At 43.4% G+C, this 24,842-nt stretch overlaps 1 protein-coding gene across 1 annotated transcript; it reads right to left on the reverse strand.

The window, feature by feature from the left end:
* Positions 1 to 405: 405 nt before the first annotated feature.
* LOC123412504 (putative aldehyde oxidase-like protein) lies at positions 406 to 23,904 on the reverse strand. Its single transcript, XM_045105457.1, has 10 exons — positions 23,549 to 23,904; positions 5,386 to 7,023; positions 5,009 to 5,268; positions 4,235 to 4,444; positions 3,343 to 3,561; positions 1,998 to 2,966; positions 1,565 to 1,660; positions 1,336 to 1,434; positions 959 to 1,148; positions 406 to 854 (listed from the first exon to the last, which is right to left on the reverse strand). Exons 1-10 carry the CDS (start codon positions 23,688 to 23,690, stop codon positions 640 to 642), a joined length of 4,038 nt encoding a protein of 1,345 aa, XP_044961392.1. The 5' UTR covers positions 23,691 to 23,904; the 3' UTR covers positions 406 to 639.
* Positions 23,905 to 24,842: the final 938 nt, after the last annotated feature.

Below are 24,842 nucleotides of genomic sequence, written 5' to 3' on the forward strand. Positions count from 1 at the left end.
TCTTTACCCGGGGTATGCGGAGACCTTGCGTGGGAAAATGATGATTATTACAGTATTTTACCTAGCGGCAGCCAACACACTAAACTAATCGAATCGGTCGGGTGCTAGTCCAAAATTGGGCCGGCCGGCCAGCACCTAGCGTCGCCCTAAGATATTTGTCTAGTGTTTTTTATAAGACAGTCTCGAAAAGCATTTGGTTGCATATTAGTACTCCCTCCGTCCCAAAATAACTGTCTCAACTTTGTATAAACTTTAGTACAAATTTGTATTAAGCTTAAGACACTTATTTTGAGACGGAGGGAGTACTATTTTGGCTGGGCTGTGCTGTCATGGCCGCGGAGATTGCTTACGACTTCGGGTGAGTATATGACCCAAAAATCAAAATTGTTTCTTTTGAGTCACGAATAGCTTGATTGTCGAGCACCTTTTTATTTTAGACGATCTTAATTACACTTTAAAAAGCAAACATGTTTTCAGGTTCAGTCAGGAATTACAAACACAAATCTCAACCCAGAATTATTCGAAAAGCGTTCAAGCACATCACTGAAAAATTACAAATATTTCAAACATCATGTACGCAATTTACCATTCGACGTTGCACACACCGCCCCTTCCGGTTGACGGCACCGGAATCTTGCATCAGGCCGCAGCTCGATACTGATGTTCAGATAGGCTTTCCAGGTGCTTATCCACGATGTCCAAGCCACACATTTCCTTCACATGTGTCATTGGCGCAGGGACGTCGAGCTGGAACGTGAGCTCTGAGCTTCCAAACTCCTTCCTCGCTGCCCGGATGGCTTCTCTCACCGCACAATGGACGGATGCTGCGAGAACCACGGCAGGTTCCCCAGAGGCTGGCAGAGGCAGACTAGTTAAACCACTTTTAACAAATGATAATTTCCAGCTTGAAAAATAAAATAGATTGTATCCATATTTCTCTAGGGAATCACACTCGTACCTTTCGACGAAAGCACGCGATTCTTATGGTACCCAGTGTTGAGCACCTCAGCATTGAATTTCTTTGGGATGGTGTCGACACTCGGGATCTTGTAGACCCATGTGCTGTCGCTCACGACCAGTCCATCAGCATTTGTTTCATGTTCTTCATTTATGAAGAAACCAATTCCTTGTATGAAGGAGCCTTCAATCTGTAAGATGGATGGTAGAGACCAGGTATGAATATATGATGCCATCATGTACTACACTGTAGAAGAACTTTGATCAGGGCCGTAATGGAATGTACTCGCTCTATTTCGAAGTAAGGCATTATAAAATAATATCCATGTTCACTACACAATGATAAAAGTGTGTAACATAGTGGAAAATATCACAGACCTGGCCCAAGTCCACTGCAGGGTTCAAACTCTTCCCACAGTCATAAACAAGATCACTTCGCAGTAAAGTAATTGCTCCTGTAAGAAGATCAATCTCTACCTGCATTTTAGGTACAAGTGTACATGGAGTAAGGGGAAAGTGTCACAATATCATCCATATATAGAAATTCCAGTCATATTTGAACTACGCTCGTACGATTGACATTTAGCAGAATATTTTTGCACCTCACCTCACTTATACCGGCTCCATAGTTCAGATAGGTACTGGATTCTTGGCCAGGTACCCAGTATGCACTTGAGGACAAATTTACATTATCCTTATATGCCTATTTGGTAACAATAAATCATAAAAAAAAGAGGGTTAGCACATGCAAAGATGCCAATTTCCAACGATAAATATTTTATTCTGTGTAGCATCAAGAAAAACCCGAGGGAATAAATTATCACTTTTGCTTCGGTACAACCCCTCCCCCACAAAACGTATAAAGGAGAATGTATACCCACCTCGTATTGTACACTATAGGCCGCCCATACGTATATCCACCTCATATAGTATACGTATGACGGCCTATAGGGTATAATACGAGGTGGGTATACATTCTCCTTTATACGTTTTGTGGGGGAGGAGGGTTGTACCAAAGCACACCTCATAAATTATTTTACCTGAGAAATCAAAGAGTCCCATGAAACACCACCACCGGATTGCTGTTTGAGCTTCTCCATGACTGGCTTTAATCTGTCAACCAGCATGTTGCAGGCCTCAAGGGTTGCTGCACAGCTAGATTCAGACGAAGTGCTGCCGGCGGTGAGCCCACCTTGGATCAAGTTCAGCGTATCAGCCTGAAGAACACACACTCTATCAAGAAGACATTCACATCCATCAGGCCACAACTGTCCCAAAGCGAAAGCTGTCATTTGTTGTACTTTGGTCCACAGCCCTTGTCCAATCTCAATGCCTCCAACCTCAACCACAATGGAACCATCGTTGAGCACGGAAACTCTTCCAGGAGCTGCCCGTGGTGCCACCTTGAAGACGAGGGGCATGCAAGAGATACCCCGCTTCTGCCACTTATTGCAGCTGTTGAACTGCCTGATGAATTCGGCTCGATGCAGGTAGCTCGATGTCGTGAGCAACCTATCGAAGATAGAAGGCAATGTGTACGTAGAAGCTTCGCCTGTGCTTTCTGGATAAAACAGTACAAGACTGTCATAGGTGTGGAAATTCTTCTGCCTGACACTATTAGCATCGAGTGACAGCACCGAAGCGACATGCTCGATGATAGCTTCAGCGATAAAAGATCCCTGCGCGTCTCCAGGGGCACGCATTACTGACTTGGATGTGTTGTTTGTTTTACAGAGTTTGATGTCGAAAGAGAGAGCACCCCAGTTGTATTTCTTCAGACCTGAAATGAAGGTGCCTGGAATTATGGGGCTAGCATCTGGAGAAATTCCAGCGTTGATTAGTATGTCCAGGTGCAAGGCTGTGATTCTCCCATCAGATTTGAAACCAACAGAGTATAATGCTTTTATGGGGTGCCGACCCCCAATCATGATCATGTCAGTACTGCGGTTGAGGTACATCCGCACGGGACGACGTAACTTGAATGCACAGAGTGCAGCTGCCGTTGCTACCTACAAAAACATAAAATGTTGGATCACTGAGTACAACAGCTGAAATGGTCACTGTCTTTTGCTTTCTTGGAAGTTGAATGAATGGTAAAAGGACCAAACTTATGTTAAAAGATATCACTAGAACCCTAGTCCATCGTAAAAAAGGGATCCTAATTGTAAAAATATATTAGCGATTTTGATATTGCGTCGTGAACTCGCCTAATGTGAAACCTGTGTTATACACTCAGGTTCATTGAAGGTATATACTAGAAGTAAATAAAATGTAATTATTCATATAAAGATACTTGTTAGATTCTTGCAGTTGTGCCGCATGGGCTATGAATTTGTTTTGCCGTTTTGTTGGACTGCTGTTTAAACTTGTTAGGTTCATACTTACATTGCATGATCTGAATGCCTTCCCACCAAAGCCTCCTCCAACCCTTCTTGTAATGACACGCACGCTGCTGAACGGAATGCCGAGGCACTTGGCTATTGAACTCTGTGCAACCTCAGGGTATTGTGATGAAATGTAGACGACCATCGTGTTATCTTCATCTGGAATTGCTAGAGTCGTTTGTGTTTCCATGTAGAAGTAGTATTGAGAGGCAAGTTTCACCTGTGATCATTGAAGGTACGCATATAACTTTGACAAATTGCATCACAACAATATGATTCATGCAGTTACTATGTTAGTGTGCAAATTAAATGGTAACTATAAAAAAAGATTCAAGAATCAGATTAACTACAAACACCATACCAGACCTCAAGTTAATTAAATGGAAGTGACTGTAAACAGTGGCGTAGCTAGGGGGTGGACAGGGTGGTCCATGGACCACCCTGAAATTCCATCATAGCCAATATATAGGGTAAAAAAGATATATATTTTTTTACAATGCATGAAATTACATGAAATTTTTATTATTGGACCACCCTGGTTCACCAAGCTAGCTACGCCACTTGGCTGAAATTATGACACAAAATTATGTAATAAAAAGTCGCGTCCACTAGGATAGTATCATCAATTTTGGCTGGCCTAAATACGATTGTGTTTGCTCAAATTTGATGATATCTTGTTGTATCAATATAACATAGTAATGCCTAATGCGTATGGTTGAGTTGAAAATAGATATTATATATATAAAAAACAAGAAATTTGTATTGTTAAGTATAAAAGGTTCCATTAAATTTTGAGTAATGCATGTCAAGTGTAAAAAAATCCATTAATTTTTGAGTAATGCAAGTGAGATGTTAGAATGGAAAAGGTCTCAGAGTATTTTGAATTAACATACTTCTGTTGAGAGGACCTTGTGATCAGCTTCTGCCATGCCCTTGCAAAAATCACCAACTTGTTTTGGATACATCTCAGGAGGAACTTCAAAGTAGCTGTTGTTTTGTACTGCTTGTTCTACAGTTAAGATTGGTGGCTTCAAATCTTTTGTGTCATATTCAACAACAACCTGTTTTCCTGCCAAGTTGGCGTATCTCTGAGTTTCTGCAATCTGAAATAAAGTCCACGTTTTAGTGACATCAGTACTGAAGAAATACAGAATATATATTTTTATTCTTAGAGCAAAAGGTAGCTAACGCTCACTTGTAATTAGGGGAAAATTTGCAGTTAATTAACTATTTTAATTTAACAAGATCATAATGTGAGAAAATGTGACATCAATACCATATATTTTTGGCATATCCACTTGCACTGAGTTTCAATAAGCAATCTTGTTACGAAACAAAGAGAGATATAGGTGCTCCTACAACAGAAAATTTCTGTAGGTGTTTAATTAACCCAATCTAATAGAGGGTTTCTTAGGGAATTTTACAATCAATTTTTTTAGATATAAATAAATAAATAAATGAGTTTTTGAAAAAACAAAGTTTAGAACTTAAGGTTTCATTATTTGCATTTTTACATATTTGCCCCTCATTAAAATTTACTTATTCCATAACCTTCACAAACGTTTTTCTCAAAGAGGGATAATGAAGAAAAACACATTTATGAATTGCCTTTATTATACAAGAAAAAATTATTGCTGAGTGAACATTAAAATATGAAGGATAAGTACCACGACACCAAGAGCTTGTCCAGCGTACTCAGCAACTGGAGCACCAAAAAGTGGTTCATCCCCAAACATCAAGCTTGCTCCAACATTTTGCCCTCCACTTGGGATATCTTTTGCAGAAACAACGGCGAGGATCTTCTCTGATGCTAATGAAGGTTTGAACTTTATATTATTGACATATGCAAGAGGTTGTGTGCTGTAAATAAATTCTCCATAAAGGCAATTTTTTGGAGCAGGAATATCATCTACATATACCGCCTCCCCTGCAGTACAGAAAAAGATGATATCAGTCTGTAGCTAATCCTAAATGAAGGTAATTTGGAAAGGAAGAGAACTTCTAGATTCCATTAAGAGTTCTAATGGTATGAGATAACTCATACCAGAAGCTTGAAGCTCAACTGCATATTTTTTAATGGGATCACCAACTGGTTTATATTCCTCACTGGAAACTGTTTCTCGCCGTGAAGACAAAGAACTAGCAGAACCAATGCTCAGAGTTTTTCCAGGCCCTTTGATTCCTTTAGCAAATGGAGACAGGAAACTGAAGAGAAATCCAACAGCCACACTGACTCTGTATTCAGGATGTGATGTTCCTTCCATTGGTACAATTGTTTCTCTAAGTAAGCGAACTGCTTCGAGCACAACAGATGGAGTGAGCACTTTTCCGTCCAGGTGTTGTTCAACTTTTGTTGCTCTAATAGCATGTTCGGTCCCATAGGCACCAAACGCCATGTGTAGGTTACTAAGCACAAGATCACCAGATGATTCATTCAGGGAGACATGGCCCAGCATAGCAGAGTTAATATATGAAACAGCATTGCCAAGAGGGCGCGGTGCCGCTCGGTAAGTTTCGAAGATCACCTTACTTTCTTTGTGAGAATTTGAAGCCCAATAAGGAATAAATATGCTCAGGAGCAATGTACTGGGATCAAGAGGAGGCTGCTCCAGAAACTCTTCAAAACTAACCTCTAGTATTTCTGAATAAATCTGAAGACGAACAGTTGAAGAAGCACCAAGAAGTATAGTCGCAATGTCCGAGGGAAACGGGTATTTCTGTGCTAGAATTATGTTCCCGCCAATGCTTGCTGTATTACGGACAAACGGTGTGGCCACCTTGCTCATATGCTCGGCCAGTTTTCTGAAAACCACACTTCCACTTGGACATGATTTAGACCCGGCTTCTTGCTCGAGTATCTCAATGGTTTTGGAAATTGGTGTAGCTGCTCCGATGTCAATGCCACTGTCTTTCTTGCAAATAGCTGAAAGTTCAGGAATGTCACCGATGTCAATATACTTGTTATATAGATCCTGATCCTTGTATCCCTTTATACCAGAACTTGTGTTCCCGACAACCACTTTAACTGTGCAGTCACTAAAAATGCCAGAGTTCAATAAGTCATAATACTGCCCGATGCTTTTAGGATGATACCAACCCACCCCGGAGACCGTGACATCCGAAACATCAGTTAGATGACGGAGCGATGATTTTATCTCAGATTTCACGAAGTCGGGGAAAGTGCAGACTCCACCGCCAAGAGTGTAAGCTGGCAACTTGCTAACGTCCGCGTCCTTATCACCTTTCCTCCAGAATATATTGAGGCCCAAATCCTCCAGGTCAACATCTGAAGCAAAACTTTTGCACGCATCGACAATCGGTCGGTAGCCGGTACATCTACACATGTTGCCTGAGAAAGCCCTTTCTGCTTCAGATACCGTCAACTTTGAGAACCCCTTTCGTGGTTCTGGCTTCTCGGATTTGTCAGCATTGGCAAGAGAAGTGAAAATAGACATGCACATGCCAGGGGTGCAGAAGCCACACTGAGAAGCATGGAACCCGGACATTCTTTTATGAACAGAATGGAAGCCATCTCGCCTATTTCCCAGGCCTTCGGTGGTGATGACGGAGCAGAGATTTATGTTGTAGAGCAGGGTCAGGCATGAGCTGGCGGAGAATTCGGTCACCTCATCTTTTGTTGGATCATAAGTTGCTATAAGGACCACACAAGCTCCGCATCCACCTGCAAGAGAGCACAATTATACAATTAGTCATGGCATGCTATGTCCGCCTCTTTTTCGGAAGAATGAACATAACATGCTAGTATATCCTATCTCTTATCATGGATCTGGAGGGACCGGCAGAACCGAGAGGACAAGAACTTGCATGAGAACTGAATAAGGCGCTCCCTCTCGGCGGCGCGTTCCCTCACGGCGGCGCGCTCTCTCTCGGAGGCGCTACCTCCCCGACGCGTGCTCCTTCGGGACGGGTGATAGGCATCGTCTCGGCGGCGCGCCCTTCCCGCGGCGAGCATCAGGCGCTCCCCGGCGGTGGGATGTGCGGGGTGGCGGGCGGTATGCGGTGGATCTCGTCTCCACCAGTCAGATCCGCCTCGACGAAGGAGTCCTATGGCTTCGATTGGAGGCGATGAGGATGGTTCTTCTCGATGCGTACGGGAAGACGGTGGATGCTAGATTTCTCAAGGATGGAGAGCGGATTGACATAGGTGAGATCGTTTCATTTCCATGTCACTTTGCTAGGGTTCATGATAGAATTCCGGTCACCGGAGTTGGTGGGGAGGACACTGACGGATTCATCACTCCGGTGGGCAGCGATGCGGTTGGTGGGGGAGACGACCATGGTTCTGGCCCACCGTGGCGTCCCCCTCCTCCGACAGGTGGGCCTGGGCCGGGGGGGGGGGGGGGGGCGGACCCGTTGCGGACGGTGTGGATGGGCGAAACGTGGACGTGGAGGGATCGAACCGCTGCGAGGACAACGTGGCTAGGGTTTCAGGATCTCCGGGTATAAAACAAGGAGCGCCCCCTCCTTTGCCCACTTCCGATCTCGAGGATAGTCTTGCGCATTTCTGGAGTGTCTCCAGCGGCGCTCGCGCTAGGGTTAGCCAGAACTTCTCCTGGTGGGAAGGGAAGATCGGGGGGGAGGGGGGGATCCCCGCTCCTATGCGCAAGTAACTGCTCCTCCTCCTCCTCCTCCTCTTGTTCATCCTCTACCCACCCAGAAACCTAAGATGAGAGGGGACGGTTTTGGTGCGGGGCGCCATGGTCGTGGTGCGGGGAGGTTCAATCGAGGAGCCGGACGGGGTTTCGACTCCAACGTGTGGAAGCGCAAATCAGAGACAGGGGCTTCTTCTTCGACTAGAGCCTCTGGATCTGATGCGTCTGGATTTGACAAGTGCGATGCTGCGGCAGGAGGAGAAAAAGAAGATCGCGGCCACCAGGAGCTGTGGAAGGAAGGGGGGGTGAAGGAAGATCTTCGCCCCATCATGATGGCAAGGCTACTGCAGACAGGCAGGCCGCCCCTCCTCACCAGGAGAAGTGGGGAGGGGGGGATCTGATGCTGGGGGAAGGAATGCCCCTGTGAGAGATCGGGATCTTCCTGCTAAGCCTGGTAACATCATCCCTTTTGCTTCTCCTTGCCAGATCTGTCATGCGATGGGACATACTACTGCTAGATGTCCTCAGGCCATATGCGATAGATGTAAGAAAAAAGGTCATTTGTCTCTGATATGTGCAGTGTTCATTCCTTGGGAATGTATGCCTGTGATGTGTGCTTTCCAAGCTAAAGGGCAAGGTTTCTTTTACATCCCTGATCTTAATGTTGAGAGACAGTCTAGGGATAGAAATCATAACATCATTGTTACTATCACTGAAGGGTCTGCACTCACAAAAGATATTGAGGCTGAGCTGAGTGTGTATGTAGGCCAGGGATGGAGATGCTCTGCTAAATTCTTTGCTCCTCGGAGATTTGTTATGAGAATGCCTAATCCTAGGGAAATAGAACGTGCATTGTTTGTAGAGCATGTGAAGCTTAAAAAATGTGGGGTTAGTGTAAAATTCTCACCTTGGTCTGATGATTTGGAATCCGAGGGGTTGCTGGAAGTGGCTTGGGTTAAGATTGGTAGGATCCCTATTAACAAAAGATGCAACAAGAATGTTGCTTATGTTGGAGGTGGATATGTCAACCCTCAATCGACCTGCGTCGGTTAGAGCTAAGATTGGCTGCAGGCATGTTGATCAAATCCCAACTTCTGCTGAAGGGGTTTTGGGGAGTCGTTTTTACAAGTTTACTTATGAGGTGGAAGAGGTGTTGGTTAAGAACACTATCACGGAGGAAACCACGGTGCCTGTTGCACGCGATGATGCCTCTAAACAGAACCTGACACCTAAGCGTAAACGTGAACATCATGATAATGAGAAAGATGATAGTTATTCTGAATCCTCGGGGGCTAACAGATTTGGCTAGTCATATAGGGGGGTAAAAACTGTCGTTTGCCCTCTCCGGAGAAGGAAGTGTCAGGATCTGAGGAGAGCGAGGAAGATAATGAGCTGCTAATTGAGTCAATGCAGTTGGATCATGAGGAGTACTTAAATGACTCATCTAAGTGGATTGTGCCTGTTCCACTGGATAGAGGGAACAATACCCCGGAGACACATAATGATCTGAAGGATGTCCAGGTGACTTTTAGTTCTGTTGTCCAAAAATCCCTCTCATATGCACATGTTGTAACTAATAATTGGCAGGTGTCGGAGCTGGAAGGGGAGGCTGATCCTCACATGAAAATCTCATGTGATTATGTGGTACTATGGCCTGAAACTGATCACAATGTGGATGTGATTCCTACTCCTCCCATTGCTTCTGAAGCTGCCACCAGGTTCAGTAAGAGAAATACATGTGGGATGCAGGAGAAGGTGGAGGAGAGAGCCAGGAGGTTGGCTAGTAAGAGAGATCTGGAAGGTAATCCTCAGCTTCGCAATAACTCTTTTAGTGTCCTTTCTGATGCTGAGTTGATTAGTAGAGCTAGCAATATGGGGGTGATTATTCCTGATGGTAGCTTTGCTTGTATTGATGTGCTTAGAGAGCTGGAGCAGGTTAGAGAAGAGCTTGACCTTAAGAAGAAAACGAGTCATGAAAAACAGGAACATGACATGTTTATCACCAATGGCTTGGGACATAGTACCCCTGTTAGCTTAGAATGGCTGGACCAAGATGAAACAATATTTGAAAATGAATCTATTACTAAGTCTAAAAGGAAAAATAATAGAAAACCTATTGTGAAGATTTCTAGACCTGTGACTAGAAGTCGGAAAAAGAAAGAAGAAAATGAGGGAGGGAAATGTAACTCTACCATGTCCCCTGGTGGAGTTACTCGGGCAAAATTCCATAAGCGTTCCAAATGAGAGGTCTCATTTGGAACTGTCGGGGGGTAGGCAAGAAAGGAATGGCCACCTGCCTCACTAACCTCATTCGTGATCATTCCCTGGATTTCTTGGGTCTTCAAGGGACCATGAAAAAAGATTTTTCCCCTAAATGCCTTAGGAGGCTGGACCCCTTTGGCCTGTTTAACTGGGAGTGGATTCCATCCAGAGGTAAATATGGAGGGGTTTTGTATGGAGTTAGGCATGACGCTCTGGACATTATATCCTGCACCAAAGGCAAGTATATATTGCAAATGGTACTGGATGATAAGAGAAAAAATATAGTATGGGGTTTGTTGGTGGTATATGGGTTTGCTCATGAGGAATCCAAAGAAGAATTTTTGGTGGAGCTGGCATCTATGTGCAGTAATATGAAAATACCGTACATAGTGGGAGGTGATTTTAATATTTTGAGACACTCCGGGGAGAAAAATAAGAGCTTCTCTATCCGCAAATCCACGGATCTTTTCAATTCAGTTATTAATACTTTGGCATTGAGAGATCCACATTAGTGGGGGTAAGTATACCTGGACCAATAATCAACACTACAAGAAAAACGCTCAATTATGACCCCAAAAAATGACGGTGGTTTAATTGATCATTGATCCATGACCAAAATTCCAAAATTAGTCATGGCAAGTCTAAGAGGGTCCAAAGCCCATAACGTTATGACCTTTTGCATCCATTAGGTCATGATTCTATTGCACAAAATGGTCAATAAGGTGTGTACAATTATTTATGATCATATTTCAATGATATCATGACCAAATATAAGATCATAAACATATGCGTGAAGGTGACTCGACGACACCTCATCATTTTTGCCTATGTGTCATGTATAGAGAGCAAAAATTTGTTTTATACGTATATGGATAAAGTAAATGAGATGTCGGCCCAGCCAGAATATCATGAAATGTGTCATGTATAGAGAGCAAAAATCACCAGTATTCAATTTTTGTGAAAGAGAGATGCAAAACAGAAATTAGTAAAGACAACAGAAAATAAATTAAAAAGAAAAAAAACAAAAGGCTCGGCCCAGCCGGCCAGCCCAACTGGCCCCAACCGACCCACCCCACTCCCCTTAACCCCCACTACCCGAAACCCTAACACACCGACACCCCCACTCTCCCCACATCGCCTCCCCTATCCCCCTCACCTCTCGATCCCATCTGGATTGGGGAGGGGCTCGACCACGCCGATGTCGTCGCCTCGCGCCACCACCGCCGGCCTCCACGTCGCCCCTCACCGCCGGCCTCCACGTCGCCCCTCACAGCCGACTCCCCTACTCCACCTTCGGCCGGACTCCCTCGCCTGAATGCGTTGACCCCCCCCCCAAGCCTCTGCTACCACTACGACCGGTGGTGAGCACCACCCGGAAGTTCTCCTTTCCTCCCTTTTCTCACCCAGCTCCGGTCCGTCCCGCTACCGCAACCCGTCGTGGCCTCGTCGCCCCTCGCCACTCGTTGTGCCACTCGCCGTCGCCCGTGGCCGCGACCGCACCCGCTCCGGCTCCCGCTTGCCACTCTCCCTCGCGCACGATGTCCCTCCTCGCTGGTGCTGTTGCGGCCTCGCAGGCCCGTGCGCTCGCAGCTCCCTCCGTGCTCGCCGCCTGACCCGCGCGCGCCCCCTGCCCCGCCCGCATCGTTGTGGCGACCGCGGCCCTGTGTGCCCCCTGCCGACGCCCTGGCCACCACTGCCTGGCCATTGTTGCCTTGGGTGCTCGATCCCCCCACTAACACGATCTGGTTAGTGGGGATTGATCACATGTGTTTAGTTTATTTCCTTCTTATAATTCTATGTGCAATATAGCGAGTCATAATTGACCTTATTTCTTATAGTGCAAGCTCATCCTACTTTAGAAAAACTTGATCGTATTCTGATGTCTGAAACATGGGAAGACTTATTTCCTCTTGTTTCGGTCAGGAAATTGGTTAGGGAGATTGCTGATCACAGTCCTCTGTTGCTTAGTTCGGGGGAGGAAGGGAGGGATGCGCCTAAACCTCGTGAATTTTGGTTTGATCTATCTTGGATCAAAGATGATAAGTTCATCCCCGCTGTTAGCAGAATCTGGTCCAGGCCTGTGCGATCTGTTGATCCCATAGATATCCTGAACATTAAGTTGAAAAGTATTAAAATCTACTTTAAGGGTTGGGGCTCGGATAAGTTCGATCGTGATAAGAATAGAAAAGAAGAGCTTAGGAACGAACTAGCTCATCTGGAAGAATTGGAGGAAGAGGGTCCGTTGTCGCCTGAATTATATAATAAGAAAGTTGACGTCGACTTCGAGGTTCATGAGTTGTTGGTTAATGAAGAAATTTACTGGCTGCAGCAATCTCATGAGAGATGGTTGTTGAAGGGAGACATGAATACGAGTTACTATCATAAGATAGCTAACGGTTGTAAACGGAAAAACACGATTTACTCGCTTAAGATGGGGGGAGAAGTGATTGAAGGAAATGAAAATCTTATTGCTCACGCCACTGAGTTCTACAAGGAACTATTTGGTCCTGGTCAGGGCAATATTTTTCATTTGGATCCCGAGACATGGTCGTAGGAGGAGAAGCTGAGTGAAGCTGATAACGATACCCTATGTCGAGATTTTACAGAGGCTGAAGTTAAAGATGCTTTATTTGATATGGCAGCAAATAGAGCTCCTGGTCCAGATAATATACCTGCTGAATTCTACCAGGTTTGTTGGGATATTGTCAAGAATGACATTATGTCACTGTTTCATCACTTTCATAGGGGAGCGCTTGATGTTAAGCGTCTTAACTATGGAGTGATTACCTTGCTGCCTAAGGTCTCGGGAGCTGATAGAATCCAACAATTTAGGCCCATCTGTTTGCTAAGATGTCCCTATAAGCTGATCACGAAGGTGCTGGATAGACGTGCAGCTTGTGTAGCTGATGCTTTGTTTAGTTCCACACATAATGCTTTTATAAAAGGGAGATACATTATGGATGGGATTTTGGCTTTGCATGAGATTCTTAACTATACTCATGTGAGTAAAAAGGTTGGCATTGTACTGAAGCTTGACTTTGAGAAAGCTTATGACAAAGTTAACTGGGACTTCCTTTTGGAATGTCATAGCATGAGAGGCTTTAGTGAAACTTGGTGTGGTTGGATTAAAAAAATCTTATATGATGGTACTCTCAGCATTAAGCTTAACAATTGCGTGGGGCCTTATTTCCAGAGCGCAAAAGGGGTGCGGCAAGGTGACCCGCATTCCTCGTTTCTTTTTAATCTTGCTGCGGAATGCCTTGTGAAGATGGTTAACAATGCTCAGCGTAACAAGCTTATTGTTGGTCTTGCGGCAGATCTTATTCCTGATGGTATTGTTGTGCTGCAATACGCTGATGATACAATTATTTGCATTGAGCATGATGTAGAAAAAGCAGTCAACCTAAAGTTGTTGCTCTACATTTTTGAAAATGATGCCTGGCCTTAAGGTCAATTATCATAAAAGTGAGATTTTCACTGTTGGAGGGGATGAGAATGTGATTAAAACCTATGCTGATCTGTTTAATTGTGATATTGGTAAGTTCCCTATCAAATACCTTGGGGTGCGTGTTAGTTATATTCCTTTGAAGAATTCTGATTGGGAATTTATTGTGGAAAAATATATGAAGTGGTTTGAGGCCTGGATTGGCAATGCTGCTTCCATGGGTGGTAGACTGACTCTCCTGGATTCTGTTATCACCCAGATCTCCATTTATCACATGTCTATGTGGCTTATGAATAAAACATTCATAGAAAAGCTGGATAAACACAGACGTAGGTTTTTCTGGCAAGCCAACAATAATAAGAGGAGATACCATATGGTTAAGTGGGGTAGGGTGTGTAGATCCAAGCAGAAAGGGGGGCTGGGGGTTAAAGACCTCCCACTAGTAGAAAAAGGGCCTTTGGTCTGGACCCTTTAGTCCCGGCCACGTCGTCCCAAATCGCACGAGGCTTTGGTCCCGACCCGTAAGGAGCCTTTAGTCCCGGTTTGTGTCTCGAACCGGGACTAAAGGGTTTGAAGGATTTAGTCCCGGTTCATGTCTTGGACCTTTAGTATCGGTTCTTGTATCGAACCGGGACTAAAGGGTTTGGAGGATTTAGTCCCGGTTGGTGTCTTGAACCGGGACTAAAGGGTAGACCTTTAGTCCCGGTTCGTGACACGAACCGGGACTAAAGGTGTTCAGATTTTTTTCTGTTTTTAAATTCTTGTTTGTAGTTTCTGTTTTAAATTGCTTATATCTTTTAGGATATTTGATGTTTTTGATTGATTCTTTTTGCATTAGATTCAAAATTTTGTCTAGTTTCTGTTTGTGCCATTAGTTTTCAAATTTGAATGGTTTAAATTTGAATTTGTTTAAATTTGCTTCAAACCCAGTTTTTGAATAACTTGAGTTTAAAAATAGTTTTTAATTTAATTCTTTTTGCTCCCACTCATGTGTTAGATTGTTGTCACAGTAAGATTTATTTGGTTATTTTTAGAATAATTTAAATTAGGATTTTAATTAAAGAAATATTGTTTTGCTTATATAGTTGTTTTAGTCATTTAATTGTTGTTTTTTATTATTTTTAGTTAGTTCTTTCTGTAGATTTTAACATGTTTTAGGATGGTGCATATTTAATGCACAAAAAATCTACAGTTCAATTAATTTTGAAAAACTGCCTTTGTAGCAGATGGGTTTTCGTCTGAAACCTTGATACTTTGAGTTTTGTAGAAAATAAACAAAAATGATAAAATCTTCAAAAAATAAACAAAAATGGTAAAATCTTCAAAAGATAAAATCCTTTGAGATGTTGTTAGGTTTTAGTGTCTAGTCGGTATAGAAATTTTGAGATATGAATTTTGACCTTTTTGCAACAAAAGGAAAAAAATAAATGGCCATAACTTTTGCATACGACGTCCAAAAAAATTAATATATCAAAAAAAAACTAGAAAAAATTGGTACTCGATTTCACCCGGGCTTAACCGGTGAAGTTTTCTCACATGCTCAAAATTCCAAATGGAAAAAAATTATTTCAAAAAGAAGTTTTTCAAAAAAAAAATTTATTTAAAAATATTAGGTTGTTTTCATTGAAATTCACTATTATTGCTACTTATTAAGTTTATTTTAATAATTGTTTGTAATTCAAAAAATTAAATCATGTGACATGACATCAAGAATCAAGTTGTTTAGGATTGATAGCTTACTATTGTCAGGAAAACAACAAGTGCACACTTGGCAACTAGGGGCGATAGAACCAGAAAGTTAAGCGTGCTCGGGCTGAAGTAGTGAAAGGATGGATGATCGGCCGGGAAGTTAGACGATTTGAAATGAGTGATCCACGCTAGAGCAGTGAGGATGGGTGATTAGAGATTAAATTGTCAAATAATTCAAAGATTAGAAAATTGGAATAAAACATAAAAAATATTCAAAAATAAAATTTGAAAAAAAATAAAAAAAAATCTATCTTTTCGGGTCAAACAAACAAAAAAACAGACGGATCCTTTAGTCCCGGTTCGTAAGTAGAACCGGGACTAAAGGTACTCCCTCCGAGGCGGCCACGTGAAGCACCTTTGGTCCCGGCTTGGAACAGGGCCGGGACTAAAGGTTAGGCCTTTAGTCCCGCCCCTTTAGTCCAACCGGAACTAAAGGGGCGGGACTAAAGGCCCTGTCCTCACTAGTGTCCGCAAACAAAATATTAGCTTGATGGTGAAGTGGTAGTGGAAATTGGAGACAAAGAAGGGTGTCTGGCAAGATATTATCAAAGCTAGATATCTCAGAAATAAAACTGTGACAACTGTTAAGCCCAGATTCTCTGATTCACCCTGTTGGAAATCTATTCTTAAGGTCAAAGAATTTTAATTAGCAGGGAGGAAAGTTAATATTGAATCTGGGGATATTGCCAGGATTTGGCATGATTCAGGTTATGCCAGGTTGATGATCACTCCTTTTTTAGGAGAAGATTAAACCCTGAACTTAAAGATCAGTGGAGGGAGATGCATAGGACTATCTCTGGTATGGTGCTGACCACGGACAGTGACAAAATTACCTGGGGTATGACTGGGAATGGGAAGTTTAGTACTAAGTCCATGTATAGGTGGCTAGAGAAACCACTACATGGGTGTCATTATAGATGGATTTGGAAGGCAAAAATGCCTTTGAAAATTAAGATTTTTATGTGGGAGATGTCTCAAGATGCGGTGTTGACTAGAGATGTGATGAAAAGGAAAAATTGGCCTGGGAATCCTTGCTGTTCTTTTTGTCGTCAAAAGGAAACTTCGCAACACCTTTTCTTTACATGTCCTGTTGTTAGGATCGTGTGGAGGTTGATTGGGGTCACCTTGGGGACTGACAGTTGTCCTAATTCCTACTGGCAATATTATTCTTGGTGTAATGCTTTTTTACCTGCTGGTGGAAAATATTATACGGTGGGGCTTGCAGCTGTGTGCTGGGCTCTTTGGTTGGCCAGGAACAGGGCTACTTTTGAAAATAAATTGATCAAAACTCCCTTTGAGATTATTTTTTCAGTGTGTTAGTTCCTTCTATATTGGGCAGGATGCAGCAGGAGGACGATGCAGGAGAGCTACGTTCTGGTGCGGAGTTGGTGAGGACCAATACCATGCAGTTGATGAAGCTCTGCGAGACAGCGAGGCAGGGGATCGCAGGAGGATGAACACGTTGTCCCTTTGACGATCTGTGGGGGATATCCTGCTAGTTGTTAGCTCTTATATTTGGTCAAGTTCTATGCGTGCGGTTTTGCTGTATCAGAGTCTACTTTTCCCTGCTCTGCTTTGATTAGTGGCTTTCAGGTTATGCCAGTCGGTTCGATGGCGAGCGGCTGTTCCATAGATTAAAGCTGGTAGTCTGCGAGAGCATGTTGACGTACCCAGTACTTTTTCCTGTTTTTCTGTTGGCAAAACTTTGTGGTACTGCTGTATTTTCGTTCGAAGTAATGGAAAGGGGTGTTATGCTCGGTTCAAAAAAAATGAGAACTGAATAAATATAACTAAATTTACTGCTGTTTCTGTATCTATATTTATCTCAATTTGGTCGAATTCTTAGTTGAAAATCTGAACAAATATAACCGAATTGACTGCTGTTTATGTATTTCTTAGCCTCAATTTGGTCGAGTTCTTAGTTGAAAATCTGACGCATCCCCGAGAAGGAGGTGTCGATGGTACTAGCTAGAAAAATGTCCTGAAAACATTCTGAATCTGTTTGCACTGGATGCCGTGAAATTTCCTGTTGCTTTTATGCAGCTTGGTTCAATTTCTAAGAGCTGTCAAAAGATTCTGAGCTGTTTTCCAAAATTCGTAGAAACAAGTTTGGAGTTTGGTAGTTCTGCTGAAATATGGTTCAAATTCATCAAATGGCTTTGACGCACTGTGATATGTTTGCGTGCAATAATGAAAATAGAGAGTAGGTCCAAGAAAAAAAAACACTAGAAACATGCCGCTCTCTCTTTCCTCTGCCGTCCAAAGGACGCAATCGGACGAAGCCTGGTCGGGGTCGGGTCCGTCTCCCCTTTTCTTGGCGGGTGGTCGCGCGGGGTGCACCGGTTGGCGAAGGCGCGGTGTTGCGCGTGGGGCGTGGCGGTGCATGGCTGCGGTGTTGGCGTAGACATGACTCACATGAGACGTCCGTGCAGTCGTGGGACTTATGTGCTCGGGACGATGTTTGTTAGAGCATGGTTAATAGTAAAACCAGGGACCGGTTATAAGCCATTGTCATGTTATCTATAATCTATTTTATAGTTAACATGTATAATAGTTAATTAAAAAAATCTTTTTTTTAATATATGGTCAACATTTCATTCTCACAAATTGCTTAGGAGCATGTGTTGTAGCTGACTCTTAACTAAGAACCCGCTTACCTTCTCTATCATCTTCTTTTTCGTCTAACTAAGCACGAGTATACTAGTTTATTTCTTATAACCAGCTGATTCAGCTCTATTGTACTTGCTCTGATCGGATCTAGCAATGCACGACTTTGGGCTTCCTGACGAGGGGTGGCGGCGTGCACGGACAAGGTGTGACGGTCGACGGCGTACAATGGCGACATATGGGGTTTCGACGGCTAGTGAGGCCAGATCTATCTCGAGGGCTGGCAACTTTGTCGAATCCAGATCTATCACGTGTAAGCTTGATGCTTCGGCAAGCTGGGTACGGGTGACAAATAGTCGACCCGCGACGTGTTGTTGTTTGGCCCAATGCCCCCCGCCCCCGACCGAGTTGGGGGCTAGATCCAGCTAGGACTTGACCCGTGCGGGTTCCTTGCCATGAGGAATGACTACTGTGTTGGCCGGTCCTAGCCGTTGTTGTGCCGTGACATAGTCGTGTCATGGTATATGTGCTCCGATGGCTTGGTGCCCTAGGGAAGATGTTCCATCACTCTAGGAAGTAGGAGTGTTGACCGGGGATGGTGAGATTGCGTGGATGACTCTATGGCGGGCAGCGTTGTACGGTGACGATGTCTTCTCTTGGTAATATGGGCATCTAGGGAAGGGATGGAGAGTGAAACCCGATGTCTGTGCAATCATGGGACTTGTGCAATCATGGGACTTGATGTGCTTGGGACAATGTTCGTTGATCGGATCTAGCAATGCGTCGGCTCTAGGATTCCTGGCGTGGTAGGGTGGGGGCATGCTTGAACAAGGTGTGACGGTCAACGACATGCAATAGTGACATATGAGGTTTTGACGGTTGATGGGTCCGGATCTATCTCAAGGGCCGACCACTTTGCCGAATCCAGATCTATCACGTGGAAGCTTGCTGTTTTCGGTGGCCTGGGGTGGGTGAAGGACAGTCGACCAAAAAACCTATATGAGACATTCTGCGTCAGGTTGTCGACCTTTCGCATATGAGGCTCGTGAGCGAGCATTGAGCTGGCCCGGCCCGGTTCATGCATTCGTCCTTTCCGGTTTCGGGAGAGGAGGTTGACGCTGGTCTTTTCCGGTTTCTGGTTCTTTTTTCTTTTGTTATTCTTTTTTCTATTGCTTTCTTTTTTCTTTTTCTGTTCCTTCTGTTTCCTTTTTCCATTTTCTATTTTATATAAATTAAAAAACTCAGCATTTCAGAATTTTATTTCTTTTTCGATCCTGTTTTATTTTATTATTTCTGTTTTCAAGTTGAATTATTATTAAAAAAAATTGGAAAATTTCAACTTTTGTTGAGATCTTCAAAAAATGTTCATCTTTTTAAAATCTGTTCGCCAATTAGAATAAATTTCTACAAAAAATTATTTATTTATTTGTATTTTCATATTCTTTTTTCTATCATTTCCCCTTTTTCTTTTTTTCTATTTCGTTTTTTCTTTTCTTTTGTTTCATTTCAAATTTTCGAGGTTCATAAAAAGTTCATATTTGCAAAAAATGTTCTAGTTTTCAAAAAGTGTTCGCAAATTCTAAAATATGTCCATGATTTCACTTTTATTTGGGGGTGTTTCCAAAAATTGTTCACGTTTCTAAAATTTTGTTAATGGTTATTTTTTCATAAGTTTAAAAGTGTTTGCGTTTTTTAGATTTTGTACATATTTTAGTAAAAAGTTCCTATTTTGCATAAATTTGAAAAAGTTTATGATTTCAAATATTTGTTTGCTTCTTACGAACTTTCATTGCCGACGCTAAAAAGGCGCCCCGGGGACCTGTTTGGGGGTGGGGGGTGGGGGGGAGTGGAGATGCTCCAAGTCCAACCGAACGCCTAGTGCTCTTGGTGGTAATTTGACTGTAATTTTGATCAGTCTGAATGAATATCTCAAATCAAAGGAAACGAACATCCAATGGTCGAGAGCTCTCAACATCTTTCTGAGATAAACCTTTAAAGGGTGTGTCATGCAAATATATAATTGAGCCGCGTTCACGCAGTCTGAAATCCCAAAACAATCACCACCGACATATATGTGGCGCCAGAACATAGCACGCACGATAGAGTCAGTTAGGAAGTCCTTCCCAACGATCTCCTCTTCCCGCACGCCCTCGTCTAGACGCTAGCCCCTTTCGCTATTCTACATGATATATCTTTTGTTAACATAAAAAAATTGTAGATGCTTACATACATGTGCATACATTCATATCTATAAACACATGCATGCCCATTATATTCTCGTGAGCACCTTCTAGATAGTGAGCGGGTACAACATCTTCAGGCTGATAAAGTTATTACAGATACCTCCTAGTCGACGAAAATGTATCTTCTCACTAAACGAACATCATCGCAACTCTGAAATAGATTCAAGAAGATGCATGCACCAGTGTCAAGTTTAAGATGTAAATCGTGATAGGTTGGTTTCACCGCAAGGAACCTAACTATCTGAGCTACGGTCAGCTTACCCCGTAGGACATATCGGCTAAGAAAGGGGCGTGCTATCCTCCCAACTATGGATCAACCACTCAATAACTAGTAGTACGATCCCAGAGTCAAGGACGATGACGGCGAACGATGAAAGACAGTGGGTAAAGCAAAGTATGATGCAGACCAGGCGGTAAAAACGTAAACTGGTTGAAATGTGTGGCGTGCAAAACGGAAACTCCAAGGAAGATCACCTGTCACTGCAAGTACGATCAGAACTGATCGGTCCATCTGCTTAGCTACCAGTGACTAGCTTTTCGCCACCCCGCATGCCTGTGTCACATCTGCTAGCTCAGGTGCCAGGGCCGTCCGTGCTCATGCCGTTTGGCCTCTCCAGGGTTTTTTTTTTTTTTTTTTGCACTGGCAAGAGGTGTGCCGGCCGAAATTTTGAGCTAAGGGTTTGTTTATTCTCAACCAGTCTCCTATGTCATGTCTTTTTTTTCTTCTGATTGGTGCACGGCGCATGTTTACCCGTGGTCCCGTCGCATGCACATGAGAGAAAAAGAAAGGAGAGAGGAGAGAGAAATTCAATAGCTTCATAATCAGTCATGCAAAAGAGTACCGCCAGCGTTCCAAGGCACATTGGGTTCGACCTGGGTCAGCCGACACTATTTTTGGTCTAATCCGACGAAAAACGAGATCCTGAAGACGCGACTGGATTATTTTTTTAGTGCCGGCGATAAAAAAGGGTTTGGAGAGGCCTGAGGACGCGACTGAGATACTCTTAAATTGCATCTAATCAGTTGGTCCATCCTTGTCGATTGCCGACATGTACGCAAGTATGCCAAGTCTGCATTCTGTATTTATATTCCACATGTATAGCTAGATTAACCACGTAGAGAAATCAGGAATACGAAATACAAATTGTGATCTGCTAGGTATTTCCGCTGACCCTTTACTTATCCGACCGAGCCCACCACATAGTCAGAAGGATGATTCCGAACTAGATCGGAGCTCTGATGATATGATCGTAAATCGTAGAATCTTTATACTATTAGAATCGTACAAACATACTCGCTCCGTTTCAAATTACAAGAAGGATGTATCTACGGCACATCTAGATGTGACATAGTTATTGTACATCTAAATGACTAAATCAAGCATAGAAAAAAAGAAAAGCAAATACCCACACGAATCTTCATATAATATTAATGATATAGGACTTACATGTGCAATACTTATCTCACATCTAGATGTGTTTAGCAAAACCGTTACAGGAATCATGGATTAGGCGTGTATCATTTTTCTTTCGGGAAAATTAGCCAGTATCTTCAATGTGCATGTTTTTGATAAGTGTACGATTTTGCGGACCACATGATAACACATAGTCTTGTTTGGATCCATGGGTTAGAGTTAGAATTGGTTAGATTGGACCTAACTAGTCCAAACCATCCAAACAGGAGGGTTAGAGTTGGTTAGATGCTTATTTGGGTTAGAGTTAGGTGGGGCCCAGAAAAAGTTCATTTTTTCTCTACCTCCACCACACAAAATCCTGGATAAAGGAGCCAAATGATTGAAAAAGTGCATTTATTGACAATCTAACCCTTTCATCCAAAAACCTCTTTGGTTAGAGTTAGTTCAGGGTTAGTCTAGAGTTAGAATCTAACTCTAACCTCTAAGGCTGGTTGTAATGGGTAGTATCATGTGCTAGTATCATGCATATGATACTATGATACCACATCTGTAATGCATACTCCCTCCGTCCGGTAATAAGTGTACTTTTTCCTTTTCTGTCAGTCAAACTAGTTAAACTTTGATTAACTTCATTGAAAAAAGTGCTAGCATGTATGACATCAAATTAGTATCAATAGATCTGCCTTTACATGAAGTTTCCAAATATATCATTTTCATGCCATATACTCCCTCCGTCCGGAAATACTTGTCCTAGAAATGAATATAATGGATGTATCTATAACTAAAATAAGTCTAGATACATTCATCTCTAGGACAAGTATTTCCGGACGGAGGGAGTATGTTGTTACTATTTTCTATAAAATTGATTAAAATTTACAAAGTTTGACTAAGTATAAATCTATATGTACACTTATTTGTGGACGGAGGGAATATTATCATATGTTAGTATCATAGGGTAGTTTATTTATTGTCATGCAAGACACATAGTAACGCATCATTTAATATGATACAGTATCAGACTATGATACTCAACTCTCTTTCTTCATTTAATTCTATGTCACCTCATCAAAATTACCTAGTTGGCATGCATGATACTACTACCTCCGGCACAATTTATAAGGCACGCACGTGTATCTAGGTCGCCAATTTGACTTATATAAAATATATTGTTTAATATAAAAATTATATCATTAAAAAATAAAAAACATCTAAAAAATTTAATGATATATTTTTTGTAATATATAATTATCATTAATTTGATCAAGTTGACGACCTAGATACACGTGCCGGACTTATAAATTGAAATGGAGGAAGTACCTATGATACTCCCATTACGGACAGCCTAACCGAGTTAGAGTATCCAAAGTCCAAACAGGATACTAGAATGAATACCCAGAAAACAAACGATAAATGATAATTTCCTTGTACTGGGATACACTTAAAATATATTCTGGGTATGTGAGTGTACTGGGATACACTCCCATACCCAGAATGAATGATACTAGATCGGCATAATGATCTCAGGGTCAGACTACCGGTCTTCAACAGACGCAAAAACATTAATTTCCTTGTACTGGGAGTTGTCAAGGACAGCGATTGTCCCTAGCCGGATCATCAAAATTAATGATGTACGCCCGCACCACAACGTATGCATGTCGACGCAAAATCACAAAAGGCAACCGTACCGTACGCACGATCGAGAGCACCCGACTCAAGAGACGCTGCCCTCAAGAAAAGAAGCAAAGAATCTGCGTCACCCTTCTCGGAGTGCAGTTGGCGGAGTCTGTCACAGTAGGTTCCTAGAGCTTGCTGGCTAGCAAGGCTAAGAGGGAGAATCGTGGATCAAGAGCGAGCGAGCCGGCGTACGTACGTACCTTCGCCGCAGCCGAGCTTGGTGCCGGTGAAGGGCGTCCGGGTCCGGATGAACTCGAGCAGCGTGGTCCCGGGGTGGACGTCGGCGCCGGCCACCTCGTACCGCCGCCCGTTCAGCGCGAACACCACCCTCTCCAGCCTCATCGATCGATCTCCCTGATCGCTCGCCGGTCGCGCGCCAGTCGTCACCGATCAGTGGGCTGCGTGCGGTGGGCGAGCTGCTACTCCGCTTCTGCTTGCTAGAAATGGTTGATGTGTGTGTATGAGCCGGCTGGCGAGCTAGGACGGCGTGCACGGCGAGCTGCTACGTGGGAGTTGAATGGACCGACGGCAGCTGCGTGCGTGATCTTTGAATGCTATCTAGCTGGTGGATGGCTATATATTTACTTGCGGGAGAGGATCAAAGCCGACCGGGACAGCACGCTACGCAAAGGCGAAGCAATGCTGTCCAGTACTCCACCAGGGTCCACACACGAAAAGGTCCATCCTTTTCTCTCTTGCGTTCGTATTTCATGTGAGAATACAAGGCGAATTAAAGAGATATATATGATCCTAACTCCCGTCTCAATCGAACGTGCAGCTAGCTGGCGGCTCACACGGCAAACCCAAAACATCTCCGACCTCCTATTTGTTAGGTTTAGGCATACACGGTTGTGCGTGTACGCACGGAGAGAGGGGGAGAACACGACTTGGGGTGTCCCCTCTTATGAGGCTAATCATTTGATTGAGAGGGCCCAAGGCATCTTATAAGTTGGTGTTGCTCTTAGGCTGGGACTGGTTGTCCCATGTTGGTCAAAAATGCCGCTGATTGTTTGGTACTCGGTGGATCTATTACACGGACCCCGATCGTTGTGGCCGCGTCGGCCGAGGAGCATCGGAGTGCCGATTGATATACTAAGCCCGGTTGAGGCCGGAGACGAATCGACGATAGTGTGTGGTGATGCATGGATGGACGTCGATGAGATGATCGGTGTGGCCGTGCCGGCGAGGAGCGCCCTAGTGCTGATCCAGTACCTGCAACTGGCTGAAAGCAATTATCAGTTGTGGGTGACAAATATGAAGATCATCCTCAAGCCAATGGACGTGTGGTCCGCAATCACCGGAGAAGACGTCGATGAGCCATGGCTGCTATCTCCGTGTCGGTTCCCGACGACATGATGATGTCGATGAAGGAGTACAACTCGAAGAAGGAGGTTTGTGAGGAGTGCGGACGTTTGGAGGCCGAGCTACATGACTCCCGTTATCTGCTCCAGTCATTGTTACATTGGGATTTGTGCACCCTGCATTTTGCAGTAC

The sequence above is a fragment of the Hordeum vulgare genome, chromosome 7H (genome assembly GCF_904849725.1).
Source record: "Hordeum vulgare subsp. vulgare chromosome 7H, MorexV3_pseudomolecules_assembly, whole genome shotgun sequence".
NCBI classification, from domain to species: domain Eukaryota; kingdom Viridiplantae; phylum Streptophyta; class Magnoliopsida; order Poales; family Poaceae; genus Hordeum; species Hordeum vulgare.

Coding starts and splice junctions, on each gene's coding strand:
- LOC123412504 (XM_045105457.1), bottom strand. CDS start 23,690: ATGAGGCTGGAGAGGGTGGTGTTCGCGCTGAACGGGCGGCGGTACGAG. Junction 5,269..5,385: donor AGTTGAGCTTCAAGCTTCTG/GTATGAGTTATC, acceptor TCTGTACTGCAG/GGGAGGCGGTATATGTAGAT. Junction 4,445..5,008: donor GACAAGCTCTTGGTGTCGTG/GTACTTATCCTT, acceptor ACTTTATTTCAG/ATTGCAGAAACTCAGAGATA.